The 26,838-nt window shown below is 42.4% G+C and overlaps 1 protein-coding gene across 1 annotated transcript in view; it reads right to left on the bottom strand.

Moving 5' to 3' along the window:
- The window catches only part of SERINC2 (serine incorporator 2), a 34,991-nt gene extending 28,793 nt beyond the window's left edge, over positions 1 to 6,198 (bottom strand). The window contains exon 1 of the mRNA XM_032228432.1: positions 5,984 to 6,198. Within this exon, the coding sequence (XP_032084323.1) occupies positions 5,984 to 6,022 (39 nt within the window). The 5' untranslated portion in view covers positions 6,023 to 6,198. The remainder of the gene's footprint in view (positions 1 to 5,983) is intronic.
- Positions 6,199 to 26,838: the final 20,640 nt, after the last annotated feature.

Below are 26,838 nucleotides of genomic sequence, written 5' to 3' on the forward strand. Positions count from 1 at the left end.
ATTCATCATGATACCAAAATGGCAGCACCCATGCTCAGGTGGATAGTCTTGGTTGAAGGGCAATGCCAACTTCACCCGCCTGTTGGGCCTCTGCCCCAAACCTTGCAGTAGGCAAACCTGCTCAGAAATGACTTGGCATTCGATTGTCTTCTTCATGCATTGGGAGCCAACGTGAACTTGAATGGCACCTTTGAGGATGTAGGCTGATGCCTACAGAGGTGTCTAACAATCACAGGATCACTGCCACTTGTACGAGTGATAAGGGGGCCACAAGGTCTGTCTGGGGAGCCCCACTTGGCTCTTTTGCACATATTCAATGCAGGAATTGTTTCACTGGCATCAAAAGTACATGGAGTGCCAGAGAATGCATACATAGCCATGTTCTCTAGATAAGTCAGGTTAAACAGTAACTCCACAGGATAAGTCACACAACATGTCAGTAGCTAAATCACACAGAGAAAATAAAGCACAATGAAAAAAAAAACGTGTTTTTATTTAGATTTGCTGCCTATTATGTTCTGAGATGGGATGAAAATAACATCCTTTTCAGGAGCTTTTCAAGGAGAACAGCTATTTAAGGAAGCACTGCTTATACTCTGCCGTTTTCCTGTTTTGAAACTTTGGAGAGCTTGGTGCAAATTCAGAGTCAATTAAATACTTGGCAAGTACTAACTGGTGTATACAGTCCTTTCAGAGCTTGCACTTCCCTCTGAGATACTCCAACTTTAACCATACAACGTGACCACAGAATGAGACAACAGACTGTGGCCAACTCACCCTGGTGGTCTTGCCGGGGCCAACTCACTGCAGAACAACTTTCCACATGATAACTCGTAGCGGGAATAACTCAAGAGACAGACAAGTAGAATTGCAGCTCACCCCAGCCTCAAGAACTTCTAACTTGAGAAGGTTCAAACCTGAAGCAAGACAAGGCCTGTTGCAATTCACTGATCCCACTTGAGTGAATTGTCCAATGGTGAGTTGGCCGGGGTGAGAGGGCTGGGGCAAGTCAGCCATGGCAAGATGTCCTAGACCAGGGGTCTCCAACCTTGGCAGCTTTAGGACTTGTGGACTTCAACTCCCAGAGTTGATTCTGGGAGCTGAAGTCCACAAGTTTTGCTAAGGTTGGAAACCCCTGTCCTAGACCCACATGGCCAAGCCTTGTGTTGTTGTCGTCCTAAACAGCCAGAATTCAGATGCTTTTAATTTGCTTTTCCCCCATTTTTTTTCTACTTTTGTTTAAACCAGTGGCCACCAATCTATTAGGCACTAGGAACTGGTTCCATGGAGAGAGGTTTTTCCATGGACTGGAAGGAGTGTGGTTTTGTATCCCACAGATGCGGCTTCGCTTGTTTGCATGGCCTGATTTCTGGCATGCTATGATCCAGTGCTGCTTCATGGACGGGGGGTTGGAGATCCCTGGTTTAAATGAACTAAATGTTTTATTTCGCATTTTTGTATACCAATTTTGTTTTTCCAAATTGTAAAGTTGTTTTTTTTTAACATTGGCTAGAGCTTGTTAAGTAATAGTGTGGATAAAAATGCTTTAATTAGTTGACTCTCAAAAGTTCTCCAGGTTGTGGCATTCCACTTCATAGCTAAAAGGTACCCTCGCACATGTGTACTAGTCGTTCCCAACTCTAGGGGGCAGTGCTCATCTCCATTTCAAAGCCAAAGAGCCAGCGCTGTCTGAAGACATATCCGTGGTCATGTGGCCGGTATGACTAAACGCTGAAGGCGCACGGAACGCTGTTACCTTCCCACCAAAGTTGGTTCCTATTTTTCTACTTGCATTTTTACATGCTTTTGAACTGCTAGGTTGGCAGAAGCTGGGACAAATAACAGGAGCTCACTCCGTTACGCGGCGTAGGGATTCAAACCGCCGAGCTGCCGATCTTTCTGATCAACAAGCTCAGTGTCTTAGCCACTGAGCCACTTCACAGCTTTACTTCTTAGCTACTTAACAGCAAATTGCTTTTGTCTCGGTGTTCCCAAGAATTAGGAACAATGTGTTTCCTTTCCTGAAGTTTCCATACAGTCCGTCCAGAAAATACTAATAGGCACGCAACGATATCCTTATCTTCCCTTTCCTTTTACAAACTCTTTCAATGCAACTGTCTTATTCATAATTTAGTGTATTTCTTAATCCAGGAAAACATACATCCTGATTGATTCAAGCAGTAACCCCGTCCACAGTAACTGTTTATGGAAACTTTACAATTTCCTGCATTTCCTAACTGCTACCGCATTACACATCACAGTTTTTATGCAACACACCAGACTTTCAAATCGCCCGACACAGTTCTGTCTCTGAATTGTCCAATGCTAACACATATTCTGAGCGAGTTTGGTGTAGTGGTTAAGGCATCAGGCTAGAAACCAGCAGACCGTGAATTATAGTCCTGCTTTAGACACAACATGTGTCTTAGTCTAGCCATTCTCCCAGCCCTTGGAAGGAGACAACGGCAAACTACTGCTGAAAATCTTGCCAAGAAACCTGGAGGGTTTTTATCCAGACAGTTGTCAGGAGTTAACATTGTCTAAAAGGCAAACACACACAAAAAAATAAATCCTAAGAACTTTTCACAAAGCCTTTACCCTCCATTGGTTTTAATAGGACGACATAAAATAGTCTCCTCCCACTTCGTGTAGACTTATTGCTTTGTTCTGAAGCCGTAGAATGAAAGGTTTGAATTCCTTCGCTTCCAACAGGATTCAGGAAAAAGTTCCACTCTCAACTACTGAAACCTTCTCTCAACCCAGCCTATCTCACAAGATTGTTGTGGAGAAAAGATTTGGAAGAACAAGTGCGATATAAACTATCTGCTCTTTTTTTAAAAAAAAATTGCAGTGTATAAATTTAAAAACTAAGTGGACATAAGATCAGTACTATTTTAACAATCGGCATACATGAATCTTGCTAATAAGCAACTATCACTGTAATTATTATCAATCACCAATAGCCTCACACATGTGTATACGAATATAATGCCACTCAGAGAGATTCTATCTCATTAAGTTTTAATAGTCAGATTCTTGGCAACAGCTCTGTTTTCTTTAAAACGGCTTCTGCTGAAAGCTTTGGAATATCCAGCAATTAAATGTTTTTAAAGTTTAATGCCAACAGCACATTTACTCAGAGGTCCATCCCACTGACTGCAATTTGGTTCACTCCTAGATGACTTTCTGTGAAGTCATATACCCTAAGTGTGCCACCTCCTTATAATATGGTGTGTTGCCTCACACCCATCTTCCCAATTTGCCTCTCAGTTATGGCTTCCAGGGCACAGACAACACCCTACAAAAAATCTTCCAGCAACATCACTGCAAAGATTACTGTTGACATAAACTTCATTTCCCAGAACCAATTATTAGGTTTTTTTTAAATCATTCTTTTTAAAAGGTTTTTATTTTTTTTATTTTCATACAAATAACCAAGTATACCATTACATAGCCAACACTATTTTATATTATTCGGTATTATGTCAATTCGTCTTACCATCAACCCCCAAAAACTATCATTGGCTCTTCTGCTCTCCATACACCATATTTATACCCTATCCATCACTTTCTTCTCCCTCTCTCCTCCTCCCTCCCTCCTTTCTTCCCTCTGTCATCCTTCTCTTCTCTATTTCCCCTCCCTCCCTCCTTCTCCTCTCTCCTCTTTCCACTCCTTTCTCTCCTCCTCTCCCCCCTGCCCTCTCTCCTAACCCTCTCTTCTTCCTCTTGCCTCTTTTCTCTCTTCCACATTCTTCATTTCATTTGCATGGTGTGTTTCAGCATCTGAGTGGGCTCCATTTAATGTTGATGATGTTAGTAATTTCATTTTAATAAACATCTTTCAAATTAATAACTTTAACATATATCTTCCTTCTTTTAAAGCATTCTTGTACCATACATTGGTGGGGGTGGAGTGTTTCAGAAGAATGAGAAAAGTGGCAGGTTTCCTGTGTCTGTGGTCCCCATTTTAGAGCAGTAAAAAACAAAACATATCTGAAAGACTCATTGTATAAATATGGAACACTCAATGGCATCTCTTATTAAACAAAAGGAAAAAGGATTACTGTGTCAGTTTATTGTACACCAACTTTCTGAAAAGATTCACCAAATATTTTCAGCCTGCTTGGAATTTAGAATGCTGTCATGGCAAGTAGCCCATCTTAACTTCTCCCTGAAGCTTGTTAAATTTAAAATTCAACCTTTGCAAGATGAAAATGGGACACCCAGGGCATCATTGGGTTCAAAAGAGACTGTCCGAAACAATGAAATATGAATATTAAATTGTTATTACACCACAGCTTAAGGAACGGATTTCCTTCCCATCCAACTACCTGAGTTCTGAAATGTTTGATGAGAGTTGAATAGGATGTATGTAAACCAACAATTCTACAATAAAAAACAATTCTTAAATACAGCTCATCTGTCTGGAATCCGCACTGCATATCGGACATTAATATAATCCAACGAGTCCAGAGATATTTCATGAAAAGAGTCCTCTACTCCTCTGCTCGCAACAGAATACTTTATGCCACCAGACTTGAGATTTTGGGCTTAGACAACTTAGAACTATGCCGCCTTCGGTCTGACCTAAGCGTAGTACATAAAATTATCTGCTACAATGTCCTACCTGTCAATGACTACTTCAGTTTCAACCACAACAATACAGGAGCACACAATAGATACAAACTTAAGGTAAACTCGATTTCAGAAAATACGACTTCAGCAACAGAGTGGTCAACGCCTGGAATGCTCTACCTGACTCCGTTGTTACATCCCCAAACCCCCAAAACTTTAACCTAAGACTGTCTATTGTCAACTTCATCCAATTCCTAAGAGGTCTGTAAGGAGGCGTGCATAAACGCACCAGCGTACTACTGTCCCTACTCAATTTCTTATGTATATACTTATACCTGCTTACACTTATATGTTTATATGTTATATTCATACTTGTTTTCTCATACATGTTTGACAAACCAAAATAAATAAAAATAAAATAAAATTAGCCAACCCTGGTTGAGATCAGACTGAGAACCTTAGCCTTTCCCCCATCCATTCCCCCCCCCCCAAAAAGAAGGAAAGGAAGAAACTAAGGAGCTATCCACGAGCTTTCGGGAGATTGGGAACTCTCGGCTGAACCGCGAGGGCATCACCTGCGAGTTTCCCAACCCGAGACTCAAAAAAAGAACCAGGAAGTTATTACTCGTATCGGTAAGACTTTTTCTTACCACCCACGGAACACAAGTAAGCGGTGTTGGGAGGCGGGGGAAATGTCTCTTTGTATAAGAGCCACACCTGTTGAATTTCCTCCCGTGGGTCACCCATTCAGTTAAAACGGCCTCGCAACCTACTGTTGACCTCACCCCATTCCTAAGAGGTCTGTAAGGGGGGTGCATAAGCGCACCAGCGTGCCTACCGTCCCTGTCCTACTGTCTCCATTTATTTATAGTTATACCTGTTGTTTTTTACATGTTTGACAAACTAACTAAATAAAAAGAAACCTTTCTCAGTAGGGCGTGAACGAAGGGGCGGGGAGTAGGAAATATTTATTTATTTTACTTTATTAGTTGGTCAAACGTATACAAGATCGCAGGTAATAAGGATGGACATGAACAAAGGAGATGAATACAACTATTGGGGGGGGGGGGAAGCGCTTTCCCACGGGGGAAACCAAACAAGAGAATCAACTTTTCGCCCGTTTCCAAGTAAAGCCGGGCAGGATCGGAGCGGGACCCAGAGAAGCGGGTTCCTCAATAACTGGGGAGGGAAGGAAGGGGGCGAGAATGGCGTCGGTCTCAGGTCTCCGGACTCCTCCTTCCCCTTCTCCCCCCCGAGGCCAATCCGTGTCGCCCCCCCCCTCCCACGATAAGCAAAAAAAAAAGAACCCGACAAGTCGAAGAAACAACAAAAAAGCCTCGGGAAAGTCAGGCTCTCCCCCCCTCCCACACACACACACTCCTCCCCACGCGGGAAACGAGACACTCACGCAGCTCATCAAAGAGCAGACCCCCAGACAGGCTCCCATGTCGCCGGCCACGCCTCCGGAGCGCCCCCCCCCCCCCGCCTGGCAAACTCTCAAGTTCGGTCCGGCGCAGTTGCCGAAAGCGATCGACTCCGCGGCTCGGGCTTGGCTCCCGAAGAGCGACCTGCCAGAAACCGCTCGGCAATCTTCGGCTGCTTTCGCCTCTCTCTCTCTCTCTCTCTCTCTCTCTCTCTGGCTTTTCTGAGGCTACTTTCCCAGACTCTCTGGCCACGCCCCCTGGGCTCTGCCGGCGGGGAGGGGCGGCTGGGCAGGAGTCCAACATACCTGGCCTCCAGGGGCGGGGCGCAAGATTAAGAGAGTCACGTGACTAGCCTGAGAGAGGGAGGGAGGGGGAAGCGAAGAATTCGGCTGCTTTGGGAGGCTGTTTTGAGGTGGACCTGTCAGTCCGGGAGACTTGGAAGGCGTGACGTCACTTGACTCGCCTTCCTTATAAGGGCGGGGTAGGGGCGATTGGTATAGATAGAACTCTGGCTTTGAGCTATAAGCAGGACTGATGCTTCTCGCCAGCACGCCGGGGAATTTTTTTACCCCCTTCACCTTTATTGTTTCAACTCCTTCCCTCAAAAAGACGCTATAGTGCACTGCGCACCAAGACAACGAGACACAAGGACAGTTTTTCCCCCAAACCCCATCACTCTGCTAAACAAATAATTCCCTCAACACTGTCAAACTATTTACAAAGTCTGCATTACTATTACTATTAGTCTTCTCATCGTTTCTATTACCCGTCTCCTCCCACTTATGACTGCAGTTCGGTAACTTTGATGATTGTATCCTTACAATTTATATATTGATTGTTTCCTCGTTGCTTATTTGTACCCTAAGACTATCATTAAGTGTTGTATCTTATGATTCCTAACGAATGTATCTTGTCTTTTTATGTACACTGAGAGCTTATGCACCAAAGACAAATTCCTTGTGTGTCCAATCACACTTGACCAATAAAGAATTTTATTCTTTCTATTCTATTCTATTAGCACTATTGGGTCTTGAAGTCGTGCTTTTTAAAGACTGGACTATCATGAGCGGGTGCCGTAGAATAGGATACCTGCAGATACGAACACAGATCTTGGCGTGATTTGAGGCTAATGGATGTCTTCCTGTCCCGTTTTACTGTAGATCGAAATAAGGAAGGCTGCAAGAAGAAATAGGATGAATGTCTTATAAAAATAATGAAATTGCAATAATATTTTGGAAGTAGAAAAGTGGGTTTGACTCTACTAAAACATCCGTTGCGGATTGGCAGAGTTCACACATCATGCTACATAAGAGATGGTATTCGATTTTCTTCACTACTGGTTCGGTACCGGGAGCGCATGCACAGAAGGTTCTTGATGACGTCAGGATGGATGAGCGGAGCCTTGCACTGCCTCCACTACTGGTTTGCCCGAACCGGTGCGAACTGACAGCATACCACCTCTGTGCTACATGATGTTACATTTCAGCACAATATCTATCTGTGTCTGTCTGTCTGTCTGTCTGTCTGTCTGTCTGTCTGTCTGTCTGTCTATCTATCTATCTATCTATCTATCTATCTATCTATCTATCTATCTATCTATCTATCTATCTATCTTTGGTTTTTACATAAAGAGCCAGTTTGGTGTGGTGAAGAATCAGAAGACTGTCAATTCTAATCCCACCTTATATACAAAGCCAAATGGGTGACCTTGAGTAGGTCACTCTCTCTCTCAGCCCTAGGAAGGAATCAATGCTAAGCACCTTTTGAAGAACCTTGTCAAGGAAACTGCAGGGATCAGTCCAGACAATCACCAAGAGCTTTAACTCTGACTTCAAGGAACCAAAAGAAAATGATAACTAAGCAGTAAACAAGTACAAACTGTCCTGTCACAAGAGAGAGAAGCACCTTTATCCATATTCCAATAGGAATATTTAAACCTGAAAATTGTTCTTAAAAATAGTTCCTATCCCATCTATACACGATGGCTCAGTGGCTAAGACGCTGAGCTTGTCGATCAGAAAGGTTGGCATTTTGGCAGTTTGAATCCCTAGCACCACATAATGGAGTGAGCTCCTGTTACTTGTCCCAGCTTCTGCCAACCTAGCAGTTTGAAAGCATGTAAAAATGCAAGTAGAATAATAGGGACCACTTTGGTGAGAAGGTAACGGCGCTCCATGCGCCTTCAGTGTTTAATCATGCTGGCCACATGTCACCACAGAGAACGTCTTTGGACAACGCTGGCTCTTTGGCTTTGAAATGGAGATGAGCACTGCCCCCTAGAGTCGGGAACAACCAGCACATACGTGCGAGGGGAACCTTTATATTTACCAATTTATCCCATGTATTCTTGGGCTGGGTTCTCTTTCAGAATTTTACAAACCATTTTGTCTCTGTGTGCTTGTGTAATAATTAAAACAATTTCAAACAAGAAGATAAAAGCTAATGGAAACTAATAGAAAGTAAAAAAAGGAAAAAATGCAAGGAAAAAAATAAAAAAGTTAACAATACAGGAGAAGAAAGTATAAAGTGGTTTCTGATATTCTTCACAGCAATTGTAAGTATGTTTTGACCTCTCGTTCTAAAGTTACATCCTGACACTCTTCTTTCTATAACCTACCCTTTCTAATCATCACAACCATAAGTCAAAAGTCCGTTCTTTATTTTTACACACACACGCAATCATAAAAGGCTTCCAGTCACCAATAAATTCTCTAATCAAAGAAATCAATGTATTCATTTCAGTAAAATCTGTCAACTTTAACAACCACCCCTCCGGAGTGGATAGTTTCAAATCTTTCCATCTGAGAGCCAAGGTGGCATAGTGGTTAGAGTGCAGCACTGCAGGCTACTTCAGCTGACTGTTAGCTGCAGTTCGGCTGTTCAAATCTCACCGGCTCAGGGTTGATTCAGCCTTCCATCCTTCCGAGGTGGGTAAAAATGAGGACCCAGATTGTTGGGGGTGATATGCTGACTCTGTAAACCGCTTAGAGAGGGCTGAAAGCCCTATGAAGTGGTATATAAGTCTAACTGCTATTTCTATTGCTATCTCTGCGCATACAATAATCTCACTGCTGTGATCATATATTTAATTAATCTCCTGATGCTTTTTTCCCCCCTAACTGTTTATCCATTAATCCTAAAAGGAAAAGTTTGCTACCTAATTTGTTAAACAATTTCTTGCTCAACCCACTTGGCAAAATAAAGGGGCTCCGTTTGTATACAACACGGAGCCAAAAACCAAACAAACCCCATAATAGTATAGCATAAAGGCTACACCATTTATGGTTCAAAGCCATCATGCAGGCGGGTTTTGTACATTTCGCAAAACGAGCCATTGTATGGATTTGCAGCGCGAGGATTATTCTTAGCATATTGTGTGAACTTAATTGCAAGCTGTTTGCTATTAAACCCAACAAAGAAGTATGCAAAATCACCAGCAATCACAATAAGCAACTGAAGACTCAACCAGAAAGAGCAAAATTCATACAAGAAGAAATGCCAGGCTGGGGGGTGAGGGAGAGAGAGGGAGGGAGGGAGCAAGCAAGGATTTCATGAGCAACCTGAGTTACTGAAACTGAAATCAGACTGCACTAGAAATAAACCTGGAATAGAACTGGTGCAGAGAGGGAGGGGGGGGGTTGATCAACCTCAGATTGCAAGTTATTTTCTCTCTCTTGCAAACTGCCCCCAAGATCTGTTCCATAGCTGCTGGTACACAGCCACCCATACACCAGGCTGCTAAGTGAATTCTGCTTAGCTGCTGGGACTATATTTAGAGTCCTATGAAAGGGGTTAGTGAGTTGCCTGGAGCCAGCACAGTATCTAAAGAGGATGTCAATATAACAGCAGTCAGGGATGAAAAATAACCCAGAGCTTAAGTAAATCCTTCAGCATGAGCTGGGCTTGTGAAGGAGGACATTGTGCCCTGCAAAACTGCAACTGGGGCTAGAAGAGTGGGCAGTGGGTTGACTTCTCCGAAATGAGGGTGAAAAGACAATGTCTGTATGGGTCATGGAGAAGGTGAGGTAGTCCTCGAACTGGCGATCATTCATTTAATGACCATTCAGAGTTATAATAGTTCTGAAAAAAGGACTTCTGACTGGTCCTCACCAAGGTCATGATTGTGATTTAGGTGCTTGGCCAGTGCGTGTATTTATAATGGTTGCAGCTTCCGAGAGTCACGTCACGTGATTTTCATTTGTGACTTTCCCAAGGGACTTCCCACAAGCAAGGACAATGGGGGGGGAGACCAAATTCACTTAATGACTATGTGATTTGCTTAATAATTGTGGCAAAAAACATCATAAAATTGGTCACAACCCACTTAACTGCACTGCTTAGTGACAGAGGATCCATTCCTATCTATGGTGATAAGTTGAATACATATGCATGGCTAATGGGAAAAGCATATTTGCACAAAGAATTGAGGCCTTTGAACTAAGGTGCTGGAGAAGACTCCTGCAAGTCCCTTGGACTGCAAGGCCATCCAACCGGTCAGTCCTAGAGGAGATCAACCCTGATTGCTCTTTAGAAGGCCAGATCCTGAAGATGAACCTTAAATGTTTTGGCCACTTAATGAGAAGGAAGGATTCCCTGGAGAAGAGTCTAATGCTGGGAAAGATTGAGGGCAAAAGAAGAACAGGACGATAGAGAATGAGGTGGCTCGATGGAGTCAATATATTAGTCTGAAAAGATGCTATCAGGCTGCTTTTGATTTTAGGGCTTTAAAAAAGATTTTAAAACAGGTTTAAACATTTAATGCTCACATTTTTGGAAATAATAACAGGATAGCCTTTCTCACTGGGAGAACTATTTATAGCTAGTGTGAATCCATGCATAAAAATACCCAGAAAGGCCAAGAACAAAAAAGTAGCATTTACATTTTACTAAAGACTATCAGGGTATTAAGAAGCTATTAATTGAAAAGTGTGACAACCTTCAATATTACTTAATACTTATGCACTGATACTTTTGTCTTTTGAATATGGTGTACATCAGACTGCTTCAGCAGTATCTGGGTATCTACAGACCCCTCAAATCCTGGACATAAACTATTTCAATATTTTCCCTCAAGATGCTATAGGGCATTGCACACTAAAAGAACTAGACACAAGGACATTTTTTCCGCATGCCATTACTCTGCTAAGCAACTAATTCCCATAAAACTGTCAAACTGCCTAGAAGGACTGTCTTGCTATTATTCTTCTCATCTTTCATGTTACTTATTTCCTTATCTTATGACTATAACTTTGTTGCTTATATCTTATGATTTATATTGTTTTATTTAGTATCCTAGTATGATTTATGCTGATTGCTTATTTAGTATCCTATGACTATCACTAAGTGTTGTATCTTATAATTTATGATGAATGTATTTTTATGATTATGATTTATCACTTGTGGCATGTATGTACACTAAGAGCTATGCTCTGAAGACAAATTCCTTGTGTGCCCAATCACACTTGACCAATAATTCTTTCTTTCTTTCTTTCTTTCTTTTTCTTTCTTTCTTTCTTTCTTTCTATCTATCTATCTATCTATCTATCTATCTATCTATCTATCTATCTATCACATTCATCCACTTGACCAATAATTCTACCTATCGATTTATCGATCTATCGATCTATCGATCTATCGATCTATCGATCTATCGATCTATCGATCTATCGATCTATCGATCTATCGATCTATCGATCATCTATCATCTATCATCTATCATCTATCATCACATTCATCCAGGTGTTTTTGCTGGCTGCAAATTTTGCATATTACAGTCTCTTCCCCCCCCCATATCAGGAAGGGACCATACCACACCTGGGAAACTTTGTTAGATTTGCACATATTGCTTGGCTGTAGCTGAGTTTAGTCTTCATTTGTTGAATAAACTGTTGCAATCTATAAACCAACTTTACAAATCACAAAGCTGAGTTCACACAAGGTGTTAAGCCAAAACCAAACCATGTGTGATAACAAAACATCAATTCAGAAATGCAGATACATTTCAGATTTCAGTTCCCATCAGCCACAGCTGGAAGGGCCAAAGGCAAAGAATTGTGGGAAGCTGTGGTCCAGAAAATATTAAGACTACCTGCCTTTCTTCTCAAGTTTTCTTTCAGGACCTTGGACAGTCCCATCAAAGCAATAACTGGCTTTATCAAATTGTCAATGTGATTGTCCTTCAGGGTCTGTTCCTTTCATGCAATGTAGATACTTTAGCCTTCTTTAAGAAGGTAGAAATGCTACTTGGCTGACTGATTACATGGTCTGATTTTATTTAGGCTCAGGAAGTCACGGTGAGTGGGTCATAGGCAAGGAGCGCTTTGTAGGGGTTTCCTGCTGGTTCTAGCCCAGAGCCTTGGGCATGGAGATCTCTGGTCTCAGGGACCATCACTAGTGCAACTAAAATTTCTCTGTTGCCCCCCCCCCAAGCCTAAGTCATGGCAAGTCCTGTTTTATTCATTTATTTAATGATATTACTCATTTCATCAAAGGGTGCACACATTATGTTTTCTCCTCCTATTTTTCCCTATGGCAACCTTGTAAAGTGGCTCAGAGAAAGCATCTGGACTAGAGTCACCCTATGAGTGAGTTTCTGTGATTGAGGACTTGACCCTGGATCTCCTTGGCTCCAGTTCACTACACCACATTGTGTCTCAAAGGTTATGCTTCTTCTTAAAAGTCTATCTTGCCTGTTAAAGGCTAGGAGCTCTCTGCAGGATATACAGAAGAACCCTCTGGGCAAGGAATAAGAGCTAGAAACAAATATTCCAACTGTGAGTCCCAACTGAAGTCAAGCTTCCATTAAAGGAGAATATTTGCAGCTCAGGCTTGACATGAGGGGTTCCTGCTGTTTTCTGGGTCTGCCTGTTTTCTTGCAGACATTTCATTACCCAAACTAGCTAACGTCATCCATGGTTTAAGTCAATGTATCCTGAGTCCAAGTGTGATGATTTGGAGCCATTTTTTCTGTTAGTGTGGATGAAAAAGTCTATTAAACCTTGGCACATGGTTGGCTTGAAGACTTTTGATGCAAGATTTCGATGCATGTGATTAAAGACAATCAACTGACTATGTGGTGGCTTAATTGGAACATATCTGGAAAGCCATATTTAGGTTTGGCTAAGTATGTTGTGTAAATCCATCTGTTGTGGATTAGATAAGAAACCAGTGGTTTTTAAAAACTACATTTAATGCAATAAACAGCCCCGCCTTGATTGTGCAAAACCAGGCATTCCACACAGTATCAAGAGCAGCTTTCGATTTCCTGTCTTTCTAAATGTACTTTCGCTTCATTCCTGAAAACCAGATGACCAAGAAGGTGTAAGAAGCAAACCCTTCCCTGAAATAGAACTATTAGGAGTGGCGTTTTATTGAATATGCTGCTTGGGATTCCTTCACTTTAACAGCCAAAACCTCCTTGTAAAAAAATAAAAAAAATAAATCCAGGTGGCTTTTTTCTTGGATTGGATTGTCACCCCTTCCTCTACTCTGAAGAATGAAGTTAGACTGGTAGCCAGCCTATCTGTCATGTTGATTTAGCGTCTAATTTAAGAGCCCAGTCAGACTGCCTCTCTTAGAATCCATTAACTTCAATGCCAATCCATGTTCCTTTTCATTCCCCACTTCTCGTTATGTGTTTTCCTTTGTTTAAAGCTTAGCAAGGACAGTTCTCAAAACCTGAATGCAAAGATTAAACCTTGGAACCTGGAAAGCCCACTGGTGTCCTTCCAGGAAATTGTCTTTCTCTCTTAAGAAATATTTGCTTCTGCTCTACCCTAGAGCAATTTTGGAGTGGCCATGGGGCCATCCTACAGCTGCAAGTGGGGTGCCTGTGTGAAAAGAACAGGGATGTGCAAAAATAAAATAAAACCGATAACCTGTTGCTCAGAAATGACGGGGGTGGGGGGGAACAGGGCATGGGAATGCTGGGGAGAGAAGCGAACTAAACACAGCCTTGCTTGGCAGGGAGGTGAATCTATCAACACCCCCCATCTCCAGCTGCTGAAAACAAGCATGTGTAGCAGAGGCAGATTCCCAGAGTTGTGCCAACTAAGAGGCAGGGCAGGAGGAAGCCGAGAGAGGAGAAAGGGGGGGAGATTTATGCAAGGCTGATGGGAAACAAGGAATTCGAGCTATCTTCCTTTGAATTAGGGGAGGCGGAAAAGGCAGAGGGGGTGACGCCAGCTTACCTGGCCAAGGAGAGCCACCAAATGTATGAGAGCCTCCCCCTTGCACCCCCTTCGAAGCAATTGGTAGATCCGGCAGGCGTTCCAGGCAAGCAACTCACAGTCTGCTGATAGCCAAAAGCATCTTGCAAATTGAGGAAGAGGGATGCTCCGGGAGACCATGGAGACGCATTAGGAACAGTGGGGGCAACATGCTTCAAGGCAGATTCCATGACTGATCATTCTTCTCCTGCACCCCGACCTTGTCTAACAGTCCTCCTTGGAGATCAGCCCTTCCATTTTTTCCACAACTCCCTTGGTAAGTATGTCAGCTTGCTTGCTCCTCTTGTTGGGAGTAGAAGGAGGAGGGGTTGCACTTTCCAGATAGGAAGGGAGGGCGGGAGGGAGGGAGGGAGGGAGGGTGGACTAGGGCAGCAGGCAGGGCAGGTTACAGGTAACCGTCAACGTTATTCATCTGGTTGGCTTGGATGCAATCTGTTGATGAGCCCCTGGTTAGGATGCTGCCTCCCTGAAGGTTTGAAGAACAAAAGAAGACGATGAGGCAAGGTGGGGAATAGAATAGGAAAGAGCAAGGTGGTGAAACTTTCCACAATGCAGCATTCGACTCTCCAGCTGCTTCCATCTCTGGGTGCATTAGGAGATTTAATGAGCATTCTGCAAAGATTCCAAGCCAGCACATTGCGATTCCCAAAGGGAAGCAGGGAAGGGCTGCCAAGCCTTGAAACCTCTTCAAGGATGAGGAGAAGGTGGGGTTGGAGGGTTTTGGGTGTGGTGGGGAGTTGGGATTAGCAATGCTTATCTGTTGCTGCTACACAAGGGTTCTTGTGAGACCCCACCACCCCTCCTTAAGGGCTAACCATTTCTAGTGCCATGAGGATGGATTAAGAGAATCAGCCTAAGCAAGGCTGGGATTCGCTTGGTTGACAATTGCAGACACCTTGGATGGGTTGGTGTGGGAAATGTGCCCTGGATGCTTTGGTTTCACTTCAATGGGCTTTCATGCATTTGAGTGCTCGATGTTAACCAGAGGTTGGGAAGTCAGTCAGGGTATATTGAGAAAGAGAGAGGCCATTGTGCAAGTACCCAAAATTAGGCAGGTAGCAGAATTTGACTATTATCAAGTCCAGAATATTTTGTGACAATATATAAAAAAGGGAATGCAGCCAACCCACAAAAACTTCTCCTCTAAATCCCAATTTAAAGGGTGGATTTACACATTGGAGTAAACTCATTCATTCTTGACTTAGCTGTGTGTTGCGTGATCTCAACCGTAGTCTCTTGTTCTTTTACCAACAACCAGCCTCTGAGAGGGCACAAATGATCCAACAGCCAGCTCCTTTCCTACTATAAATGTGGATGCCAGAAATCCACCTTCCACCCACTCGTGCCCTATTTAAGCACTTCCCATTTCTTCCTCTCTCTCTCTCTCGTTTTCCAGCTTTTCTGCTCTGGATCTGGAGGGAAGCTTCAATTGCAATCCTTAGAATGGTGCTGAGTTGCCCCTTCTGCAAAGGCATTTGCTCATTCTCCTGCTCCTAAGCTTCCTGGTATTAAAGTCTGCCAACTGAATTGCATAATCCCAATGTACTGTAGGAAGGTGCCGCCTGGGTCATAGGTAATAGCTTTCATCCCTGGCAGATTAGCTTTTAATATGCAGGCTGGGTATGATTTCTTTTTTTAAAGTCTGTTTCCCCAAGGACTTTATATCAATATACAACTTTAAAATCAATCAGCTGAGGGTGGTTCAGACAGCAGACTCAAACAATAGCTAATAAAAATGAAATAGCCTGCTTTGTTCACAGAAGTTAAACAAGCATGCCAGATGATGTCGCCTTTCCCTTTGTGCCCTTCTGCATTTCCTATCACTTCTCCTTTTTTTCTTTTTATTTTGTTGTCCTTATCAGAAAAGTCGAATTAAAAAGAGAAAAGATGGAACGGCATCATTCCCAACCCAATTTTGATGGCTGGCACTAAGGACTATCAGTAGGAAAACACCAGCAATTTTTGCAGCCCTCTTAAACCAAAATGAGCAAAAATTATATCTTCCAAAATAATTTTCTTCTAGGACTGAGGTCTACAACCAGGGTGCTAACATAGAAAGGGGTGTGAGATCGGTTTCTCTACCAGCTTTGGCTAAAAGGGCCTATACAGCGCAGGAAGGTAGCAGTATCTTTGGCTTTTTTTAGAAAATGAAATGGATTGGACCTGGTTAATATTTGTCTGGGAAAATATTTGAAGGAGAGGCCACTAGGAAATCCCTCAATTGTAGATTAGAAAGTTAGCGGGGGGGGCGGGGAGGAGAGAATATCCTGAAAGAAGAGAGTGACAAATCACTTTCATAACATTGCTATGAAAGCTGCACAATGTACCCAAGTAAATCAACAAGTGTCAAGCTCAATTTGAAGACATTTTTTTTCCTGTATGGAAAGAAGTGATTTCTCTGTCATCTTGCTGACAAAGAATGTACAGTTTCATAAAGAACAATTGGCATGTTGAATAGGGCTCTGAAAGAACTTGTAAATGCAAAAGCTACTTGGCTCAACTCCCTGCTGATATAAGACATCAGGTGGATACACCATCTGGGATAGCAAGGGATTACCTGGCACTTAAGCTTTAAAGAAGGAGAAACCCACAAAACAGTGATTGAGTTGGCAGATTGCATGTAGCCTTCTGTGATTCTGGGTTTTCTTTTAATCTTTGGCCGAACTTGTTGGGTTAAGCTGGCTTGGGACCATAGATTATATTTCAGGGCAGGGATGTCAAATTCGGGGCTGGATCTGGCCCACAGGTTGCTTAGATCTGGCCTGCAGGGCCACCAGTGGTGGGTTTCAAAAATTGTTCAAACCTACTCTGTGGGTGTGGCCTCCTTTGTGGGAGTGGCTTGCTACCCATGTGACTGGTGGGAGTGGCTTGCCACCCATGTGACCAGATATGAAGATGCCGACAACACTTGTCAGAACCCCCTTAAATTACCTCACACACAGCACTGGCATGCATAAGAATATGATGTAAACTTGTTTTTTAAAAGGCATCTTTGGTTTGCGTTAAACAACTTCAACACACGCAATGTTCTGATTGCACCACAAACGCAGTAGTCATCCTTACCTTTCACAGAGGCACTGTTTTATAAATATGAGCATGATAGTGTAGAATAATCATATCCAAGGACCAGTGGTGGGTTTCAAAATTTTTTGGAACCTCTTCTGTAGGTGTGGCCTGCTTTCCTGGTCCACTGGTGGAACCTCTTCTAACCGGTTCGGTAGATTTGACGAACCGGTTCTACCGAATAGGTGCGAACTGGTAGGAACCCACCTCTGAGGGCCACCCTGGAAACAGCAAAGGAGTGGCCCACGGTACCTCTGCCAGCAAAAATGGACCTCGGGGGGCCATTTTTCCTGGCAGAGTGCTCAGGCCGCCACAGGTGCCCCCGACATGAATGACATGGAGCTGGCCACACCCATCCTCCCCCCCTCGAGGTCAAGCACATAACCCTGATGTGGCCCTCAATGAAATTGAGTTTGACACCCCTATTTTAGGGGTTTGAGGGTGGGGGAGGGAGGGGGTGGACGTTGTGCCTTCAAGTCAGTTTTTTAACTCCCAGGGACTGTCTGGACTAGTCCATGCAGTTTTCTTGGCAAGATATTTCAGAAATATTTTGCTGTTGCCTCCTTCTTAAGGCTGAGAGACAGTGACTGGCTCAAGGTCATCCAGCTGGCTTTCCATATCTAAGGTGGAACTAGAACTCATGGTCTCCTAGTCTGTTATCTAAACCACTACTCCAAACAGGCTTTCATGCTTTAGCACCCTGTTTCCCCCAAAATAAGATCTCCACAGATAATAAGCCTAATCAGGGGTTTGAGCGCATGAGCTAAAATAAGCCCTCCCCCCAAAATAAGCCCTCCCTGAAAATATTGCAACACAGCAGCAGCCATTAGGTGACCATGCTCGCCACCTCCTGCACCTAAAAAATAATAAGACCTCCCTGAAAATAAGGTCAAGTGCTTATTTCGGGGGTCTTATTTTCAAAGAAACACATTTAACTATATCCATTATCACTTCATTTTATACATAATGCTCTAAATTTAACTAAATTTGACTTAATTTTTTATTATAAGCTTTCATTACATCAACCTGTGTCTTTTCAGTAATAGTGCAGTCTTATGTCTCTTGCCATTTGTGGCATTAGTATCCTGGTTATTTTATTAGTATGTTTTGTATGGGCTTCTCTTCGCAACTTATTGCTTGTTGCATATCTTGTATAAGCTCGAAACCCTCCATCTGCTTCTTTGATCAGCTTATCTTTGGTTATCACTAGTGCTTCTGACAGGAGTTCTCTCCTTAGTTCCATCAATTCTTCTCTTTTCTTCTTCTATAGTTTGAAATCTGGGGTAGAGCTCCAGTCCATCTATCTCCCCTTTCCATATTCCACTCTTTCCATTTTCAACCACGCTCAGTTCACTGTTAGTATCGACAATTTTCTTGTCTCTTTGTTTATTTTTTCCTTCAGTTTTTAGAACTCTGACTTCCACTTTCTTCATCTTCATCCTCAATTTTTCCATCAAATTTTACTGTTCTACGATCTATGTTCTCCAATCTCTTCTCAATTTTCTCTGTTACTTCTAATAATTTTTGAATTTCAAACTTAATCTTTTGCAATGTTAAGGTTTCTTTTCATGTTGCGCCATTCTTCCAACTTGTAAACACTGCCACTCTGGCATTCAAAACTTTTTATTAAATTTAAAGCAAGTTCATTTATAATCTTTCAAGACAAGGCTTTGTTTTCACTCCACTCCAGCTGCCAATAAAGCTCCCGAACAGCACCTGTATAAACAACCCCTGCTCTTCTCACTATCACTCTCTGTAAACAAGCTGAAGAACCTTGAAATGCAAAGTTAAATGATCTAAGAGAAAAAAGAAAAGACAATATTTTCAAGCCTTCCAAGCCTCAAGCCTCCAAGTGGCAGTGTTACTTCCTTTCCCTCTGTTATTACAGCCCTCTTTGTATTCCTTTTATATCTTCTTTATATTCTGGGCTTAAAGAAAACAAAATTCTTAAATGGAGCAAAAAAAAACCATCCAATCCAGCATTATAAAAATAGCGAAAAAGATTTTAATCCATAAATATTTAAAAAAAAGAATATAAAAAGTAGAAGAAGAAAAACTAATCCATTCATTTTAAAGAATAGGAAACATTTGCAAAAGTTCCATCCATAATTTTTTTTAAAAAAGGATAACACCCTCTCTAATATAGCTTAATTTCACCGCTTACTCTCTTCTGTTTTCAAATTAAATTTAGCTTTAATGTTTTTTTGGCTAGTCTCTTTTATAATAATAATATTTCCTCACTAGATGGACACACTTTCTCTTTCAGTTTTCCTTCTGTTCCGGAGCTGTCCCAACTTCAGCAGCTTCAATGACTGTGTTTCTGTCACTGGCAAAAAGAGAATCTCCTGGATCAATCAGGGACTTTGTGCTGTCCCTGAGATCAGCAGAACATACTCTTCCCTGTCACTCTCCCCTTGGAGTTCCAAGATCGCACGTCATGTCATCGCGATGTCAGATCCTCCAAGTCAAACTCCCCTGTGCTGTTTGACTCTTGAAGTGAAGAAGATATATAGGGCTTGTGATTAGTCAACATTTCACAACATTTCACAACATTTCACCAAAAGTGTGAGTTCTTTCCATTGACACCATGTCATGTGAAAAATCTATCAATACATATTCATCTCAGCTGTCTTGTTCGCTTACTGTAAAGGATGTAGAGAAATCAGAAAAAGCTAATAAGGATGATCTGAAGTATAGGGAGAAAACCTACGGCCTGGAAGAGAGGGGAAAACCTTCATAGACTAACATGAGTTGGAAGGAACCTTGGAGATCTTCTAGTCCAACCTCCTGCTTAGGCACGAAACTACACCATTTCAGACAAATGGATATCCAACATCTTTTTAAAAACATCCCATGTTGAAGCATTCACAACTTCTGGAGGCAACTTGTTCCACTGATTAATTGTTCTAACTGTCAGGAAATTTCTCCTTAGTTCTAGGTTGCTTCTCTCCTTGATTGGTTTCCACCCATTGCTTCTTGTCCTGCCCTCAGGTACTTTGGAGAATATCTTGACTCCCTCTTCTTTGTGGCAGCCCCTGACCACATTCTTCCACCAGATGTCACCTAGAAGTAGGTATTGATTGTCATTTATTCTTCCCACTTTCCCCAGACACCTGGCAATCAAATACGTATCTTTACTGCCACAATTACTTCCAGGGCCAAAATTAAGGGAAGAGAAACATGTAGACTGTGTTGATGAAGAGAATAAGCAAGTCCATGTTATATTTCCTATAGTGAAATCTTGATGCCTTCTGAGCTTGATTGTGTTTTTGCGGACAATTCATTGCCCAGCTGGATAACATAATCACCTTGTGCTGCTGATGTTACCTTGTTGGGCAATGAAATATCTGCAAGCAAAGAACCCAAGCTCAGAGACCACGAAGAACTTCATAAGTCAACCCTGAACTATAAACATTCGCTTCTATGCCCCACAGTGCTCAGATGGTTGGATGAAGTCAGGAGCATTTTCTTAACTGGTATCTTCTTATAAGTGCAAGGATCTGAAAGAAACTCCAGCAGAAGCAGGCCCTATTCAAACATGAGAACTTAAGAGCTACCTGGGTAATCCAAAATGTTGGTGTGAGCTTTGGCTGGGATCTCAAATAGTTTTGATTTAAAAAAATATTTCTAAAAAAAAAACTATATATTGGGAAAGTGAATATTAACTTTTGACATGGACACCGGGCTGGAAAAACTCAGAAAAAGGCAAAGTCACCAGTGGCTGTCAGTCTATCAGCTTTGCCCTCCTGTGGCACAGTCACTTTTCATCCAGATGTTACAGGTACCCTTCCTTCATCAAGGGGAAAAGGCAACTTTCCTCAGACTATAGTTGCTGGCAGGGCTTTAACCACATGTCAAAAGCAGATGGTGAAGTGCCTAGAGAAGAGGGGTGGGGGCGAGCATCTGTAAGACTGTCTGGGGAAAGAACAACTGAGCAGGATTTTCTTTGAAGAGGTGGGTGGCAGCAGCTGGCTGAGTGATCCTTCAAGGTTTTCCCTTCAGCTGACTACCCCAATTATCTAGCCTGGGAATAGCAATCAGGATGCCAGCATGCATCCACACAGATGCTTGTACACACCAGGAGACACAGTGGATGCCACTGTATCACAAAAAGCTCCCATTCTGTATCGTTTTCTGGGTCTAGCTATGCCTTCATCATCTAGATCAAAGCTACCCAACCTGGCCCACTCTGCGATGTGTGGATTTCAACTCCTAGAATCCCCCAGCCAGCATGGCCATTATTAAGAATTCTAGGAATTGAAACCAAGGTTTTCTAGGTTGGATAACCTGATCTACAAAAAGGTTGAGAAACTCTTAGGTCTCCAGATATTATTGAGTCCTAGTTGCACCACATCGTGGGTTCAGAAGACTGGATGTTTTCCAGTTTTATTTGGGGATGTTGCTGCCATTAGAAGAAAAGAAAGAAGTTAGTTAGATCAGAGGTGGGTTGCTCCTGGTTTGGCCCAGGTCGGGAAATCAGTGATAGCAGCGGCAGGAGGCTCCACCCATCTATCCAGACACTTCTGCTTATGCACAGAAGCATTGTGCACGCACGAGCGAACTGGTAGTAAAAAAATTGGAAACCCACCACTGAGTTAGATCTTGTTTTCATTAAAATTCAGAGTTCCCCAGAACTAAGGGCAAGGAGAAACATGGGGAGGCAAGCATGCATCATAAGAAGCCATTGTTTTCTTATCAAGTTTTACTACAGTGATGCCAAAGTCAGGTCCAATCCAAATAAAATAGCCAGCTTCATTCATAAAATTAATTCAGTTCATAACCCCCTTCATAAATCATTTGCTTTGATTAAAGAAACCAAATCATCAATCCATATCGGAATGTTGATTCAATCTGATCACATTGCTTTTCCAATAAATGTCCCCGAAGAAAGGCTTCCCACTGTCCTGGCTTTTGAAATAAATTAACATTGGCTGGCTTCATAAAACACGCTTAGCCAAAACTGAACAAACTACAGATTAACGTAGGAGAAACTTATCTAAGAGTTGACCAACTCTAATGGTCAACATTCTGGATGTGTATGATTTGGCTGAATGGAAGCTTGTTTGAAGGGGGGAAATTTCCATCTACCTTAGTTGAGATGGTTGGGCCAATCTGGCGTTTCTGGTGTCGTTTCAGGGAAAGTATGACTGAGGTGGAACCTGTGCTGGATTTTGCATCATCCGGGCGCACTGGCCGAAGAAACGCCTTGCCGGATATCCTAGGCTCACCAGCTGGTGTCAGCCCCACCGACTTGCCCCTGAAACTGGCAGAAATGTCTATTACCTCAGGTAGACCTTATTTGCCTCATTTCTTGTATCGTGAGAGCTCTTTGCCAATGGAATAGTTCCTTCTTTCTTCATGTCCTCTGTCCTGGTTTGGAAGGGTTTGCTCACAGCCATTTGTGCCTTGACCACTTCCTGTTTGGATAATTGCAATGCGATCTACATGGGGTGCCCGCTTCTAACCACCCAGAAATTACAACTAGTACAGAATGCAGTGACACACATAGTATAGGCTTCTGTAGGCTTCTTCACAGTGCTCCGCAGTTCCACAAGCGGCACTGAACTCTAGTTGCTGTCAGTGCAGGGATATATCCCCACCTCCTGACTAGCATGTTGCCAAGGCAGGCTGAAGCAGGGCAAAGTGTTCTGGCTTTCAAGTAAGTAGCTGGGAAAAGAATTCTTCCCAACTAGAGTTTGTCAGAGTTTGTTGCAGAAATCACATCCAGAAAGCGCACACAGATAACTGATTCAGCAGGATTCATTAACTTCTTTATATACATAACAACACATGAGTAAATGTGTAATACCAACAGCGGATTCTTCCAATGTGGTAGAGAGGAGTGAATGGTTTCAGTTCAGAGCTGTTTAGTTCTCAGCACAGATTTGCAGTTTTATTACAGAACAGTTGGACTAAGCCACACCCAGGCGCCTAGCCATCTGGCATAGCTCTGTCACCAAATAGTTCCCATTGGCTGACTCAGTTGCCATGCCTATACATTGGCTGACCTTGTTACCATGTCCTCTTCCAGCCAGTCCCTAATGGCTGACCTGTTGCTATGTCCTATTCCAGTTCATGAATATTCTGACAGAGATGACTCACATGGAAGAGTCATATCTAGACATCAATGGCTTGCTGAGCTTTAGCAAGACCACTGTCTCCCTTCCATGGCTGGCAATGACTGCTGGACATACACCCAGCTGTATGTCAGGGTTCCAAGTAATAAATCCATAACAAGCAAAACTCCAAGGCCAGCAGATTCCTCAAAGAACAGAAATATCATATTGGCACAGATCTGGTGAAGGCCAACTCTGAAAACTCCCACGGTTTTCACCTAATTAAAAGTAAATGCTTTTCTACGTTCTCAAAATAAACAATCACATGGTCCAATCATGGAGCAGTCTGGTGACTGGGTAGCATCCCTCTGCTTTCCTCCAACCAGGTGTGAGAATGTCCTTGGTTCCCAAGAGAAAATATTTTGTTTTGGCTACAGAATCACCTCTCTCTCAAATCCCCCCTCCCTATCCCTCAGCCTCCAGTGTGGCAACACTGAAGTGGTCCAAACGCCTTCAGTTAGGTCAGCTTCAGAGTTGACACTGTGACTTATTTGTGGCTGTGAAATTTGGTAAAAAGATGATTATGAAGGACTTTATGAAGGACTGAATATGGTCTTCCATGGGTATGGATTCCCTTTTGTAAGGAGAAAGCAGTAGCTGATTTGCTCTATCCCATCCCATGTTTAGGACTAACAAAGCTGAGATTTATGGCCAAGACAGAGTGCTTTGTGAGAACTTTACAACTTTACAATTTATTTGTCAATAAATCACAATTAAACAAGACATGGCTTAGCACAATGCGTAGATCTCATTGGTTGTCTCATTTTCTAGTCACCACTGACAAATACTTTGTTTATATTTCTCTGCTTTTCTTTCCCCAGACAGATCACAAGAAATGCAGTCCCCAGCCACAGAGGTGCCTCCACCAGCACCTCAAAGTCCAGAGTTGAAAGATACCTCTTAACCCTTCCTCCTGGAAGCCAACTGAAGAAGGAGAAGCTTCCAATCATCCAAAGAAGTTTGCCTGGAGTTTGCTGGGGCTACCTGGTGAAACTTGTCTTAACATCCTGTGTCATGAAGAAGAGACACAGGAGGATGGAAAAAATAAGCCACCACACATTTTATAAAAACCTGATTGGGACCTTTAGGGATTCCTTCTTCACTTGAAGAACTGCAACACAGAATGGAAGGGGTTGTTACAGAGTTAAGTTTCTTTCTGCAGCTCTGATGCAGAGAGCAACTATGAACAGGAAGTTACGTCCAAGTTGCTTGGAGTCATCTAATTCAGGATTGTCTTGGTTGAAAGCTGCAAGTTCTCTGAGTTTCAGCCAGGGGCGTTGTTGAAGCTCAACTGGAGATGCCCAGAACTTGGCACGGGAACCAGCTACATGCAAAACAAAGACGGTTCCACTGAACGTCATCCTTACCTGTGCATCTGCCATATATTTGTGGGTCCAAAATGTTATTCAAAGATCCATGAGCTGTTGTTATTTTTTAACAATGTGTATTTTTTCACAGTATGCATCTGTCACTGTGATGTTTGGAAGCAAAGCCTTCCCTTTTTGGAGACTGTGTGTTGGTTTCACCACTAGGTCTATGGTCCTCTCCACAAAATATTTTAGAGGCAACGGAGGTCGGCTCCTTCTGCCCTTGTTGAATTCCTCTCAAGGGGGAAGCTCTTTCCAAAGTGATCTGCCTATTTTGGAAAGTGTTCTGGCTTGTGGAATAAGTTGAAGAGCATCTCACGTACAGGAAATCAATATGGCTGTTTATTACCAAAGGTGGCTGTCCTTACCTATGAGATTTTCAGGTCAATTCATAACGATTGGACAAGCCATTTATAGTCATTTTAGAGATCCCTTAGTTCCCACTAGAAGTAGCCGATTGACATTCATACTTTGGATAAAGTGCCATTGAAGTGGAATTCCAACTGGTTTTTCTTGATGAATGGAGTTTTCAGTTAATAGATGGAGAAGAAAGATTGTCTTGCTTTTTGTGGCCCATTTCTGGGTTTCTATTTTTAGAAATCAGTAAGGAAGGAGTCACATGTGGATAAAGTAGCTTTTGCTAAAAAAAGCCAAGCACACCGAAAGACCTGAAAAGCCAAGTTAGGGATAGACCAACATGGAAGAAAGCTATCCATGTGGTCGCTAGGAACCAAAAATCACTTGGAGACACATAATGAAACCCAACCCCTTGTTTGTTTGTTTGTTTGTTTGTTTATTTATTTATTTATTTATTTATTTATTATTTAGGCTTCTAGTCCCAAGTGACTGAACGGCTTCCTCTCCAATATGCAGAAACAGGATTTAAAATGTTCTATAATATCCAATAACGCTCCCAAACAAATCAATAACAGATACGCCCTTCTCCCAAAAATTATAAGTGCACTATTGAAAGATCTGAAGAAGCCGGTTGGGGACAGATCACAAAGGAGAAAATCTACCTAAAGTTACAACTAGTCCTTGCACTTACCACTCTCACAGCATCCACACGGTCATATAATCAAAATTTGGGTGCTTGGCAACCAGAAATTCTGGTCCCAATTGTGGTAGTTACTAAGTTGACACCAACTTGACAACACATAAGGAAGCAAGCAAGCAATTATCCCAGAAGGACCTCAAATCATATTGATCGTTTGTGTGTGAATATAGGTTAAAAAAAACACATATCATTGAGAAACAATTGAACTGATGATCGGGTGCAAAACATTTTGAGAAGTTGAAGATAAACGAAGCACAGAGATTGTATAGTCCCAATTTATTTTATAGCTGTTGCCTCTAAAGAAAATGGCATTTATAAAAATCACATTAAGGCAGGATATATTTAATATGTTCCATTCATAATAGAAAATAAACGGGGGTGGGGATCCTGAAAAGTCAACTGTGTGTTCAAAAATGCAACGTAACTTTTTGGGGAGGAGGGGAAATGCATATTTGCCCATTTTTCTGGAGTGAAAAACTATGTCTAGTGAGGATCTGTTTGTGCAAAACTCATTAAATTTCTACCATGGAGACCACCATTTGCTCTTCCTGTCTCACTTGCAGTATGAATCTTTCGCACAAGGCAACAACTCCTTTTTTTGAGGGCACATCTTTTCATTATTGGAAGTACTTTTACTACAAATTGAGGGTGAAGTGTTGCTTGGCTCAATCTGAGTGATTTTCTGCAGCATTTTTTTTTCTTTTGGATATATATTCCAACCCCCATGGCCCAGCGCTCCCCAGAATTTGCCATGTGGCTCAGTGGCTAAGACGCTGAGTTTGTCGATCAGAAAGGCAGTTCGGCGGTTTGAATCCCTAGCACCGCGTAACGGAGTGAGCTCCCATTACTCTTCCCAGCTTCTGCCAACCTAGCAGTTCAAAAGCACATAAAAATGCAAGTAGAAAAATAGGAACCATCTTTGGTGGGAAGGTAACAGCGTTCCGTGTGCCTCTGGCATTTAGTCATGCCGGCCACATAACCATGGAGACGTCTTCGGACAGCGCTGGC

This window comes from Thamnophis elegans, chromosome 12 (genome assembly GCF_009769535.1).
Source record: "Thamnophis elegans isolate rThaEle1 chromosome 12, rThaEle1.pri, whole genome shotgun sequence".
Classification (NCBI taxonomy): Eukaryota; Metazoa; Chordata; class Lepidosauria; order Squamata; family Colubridae; genus Thamnophis; species Thamnophis elegans.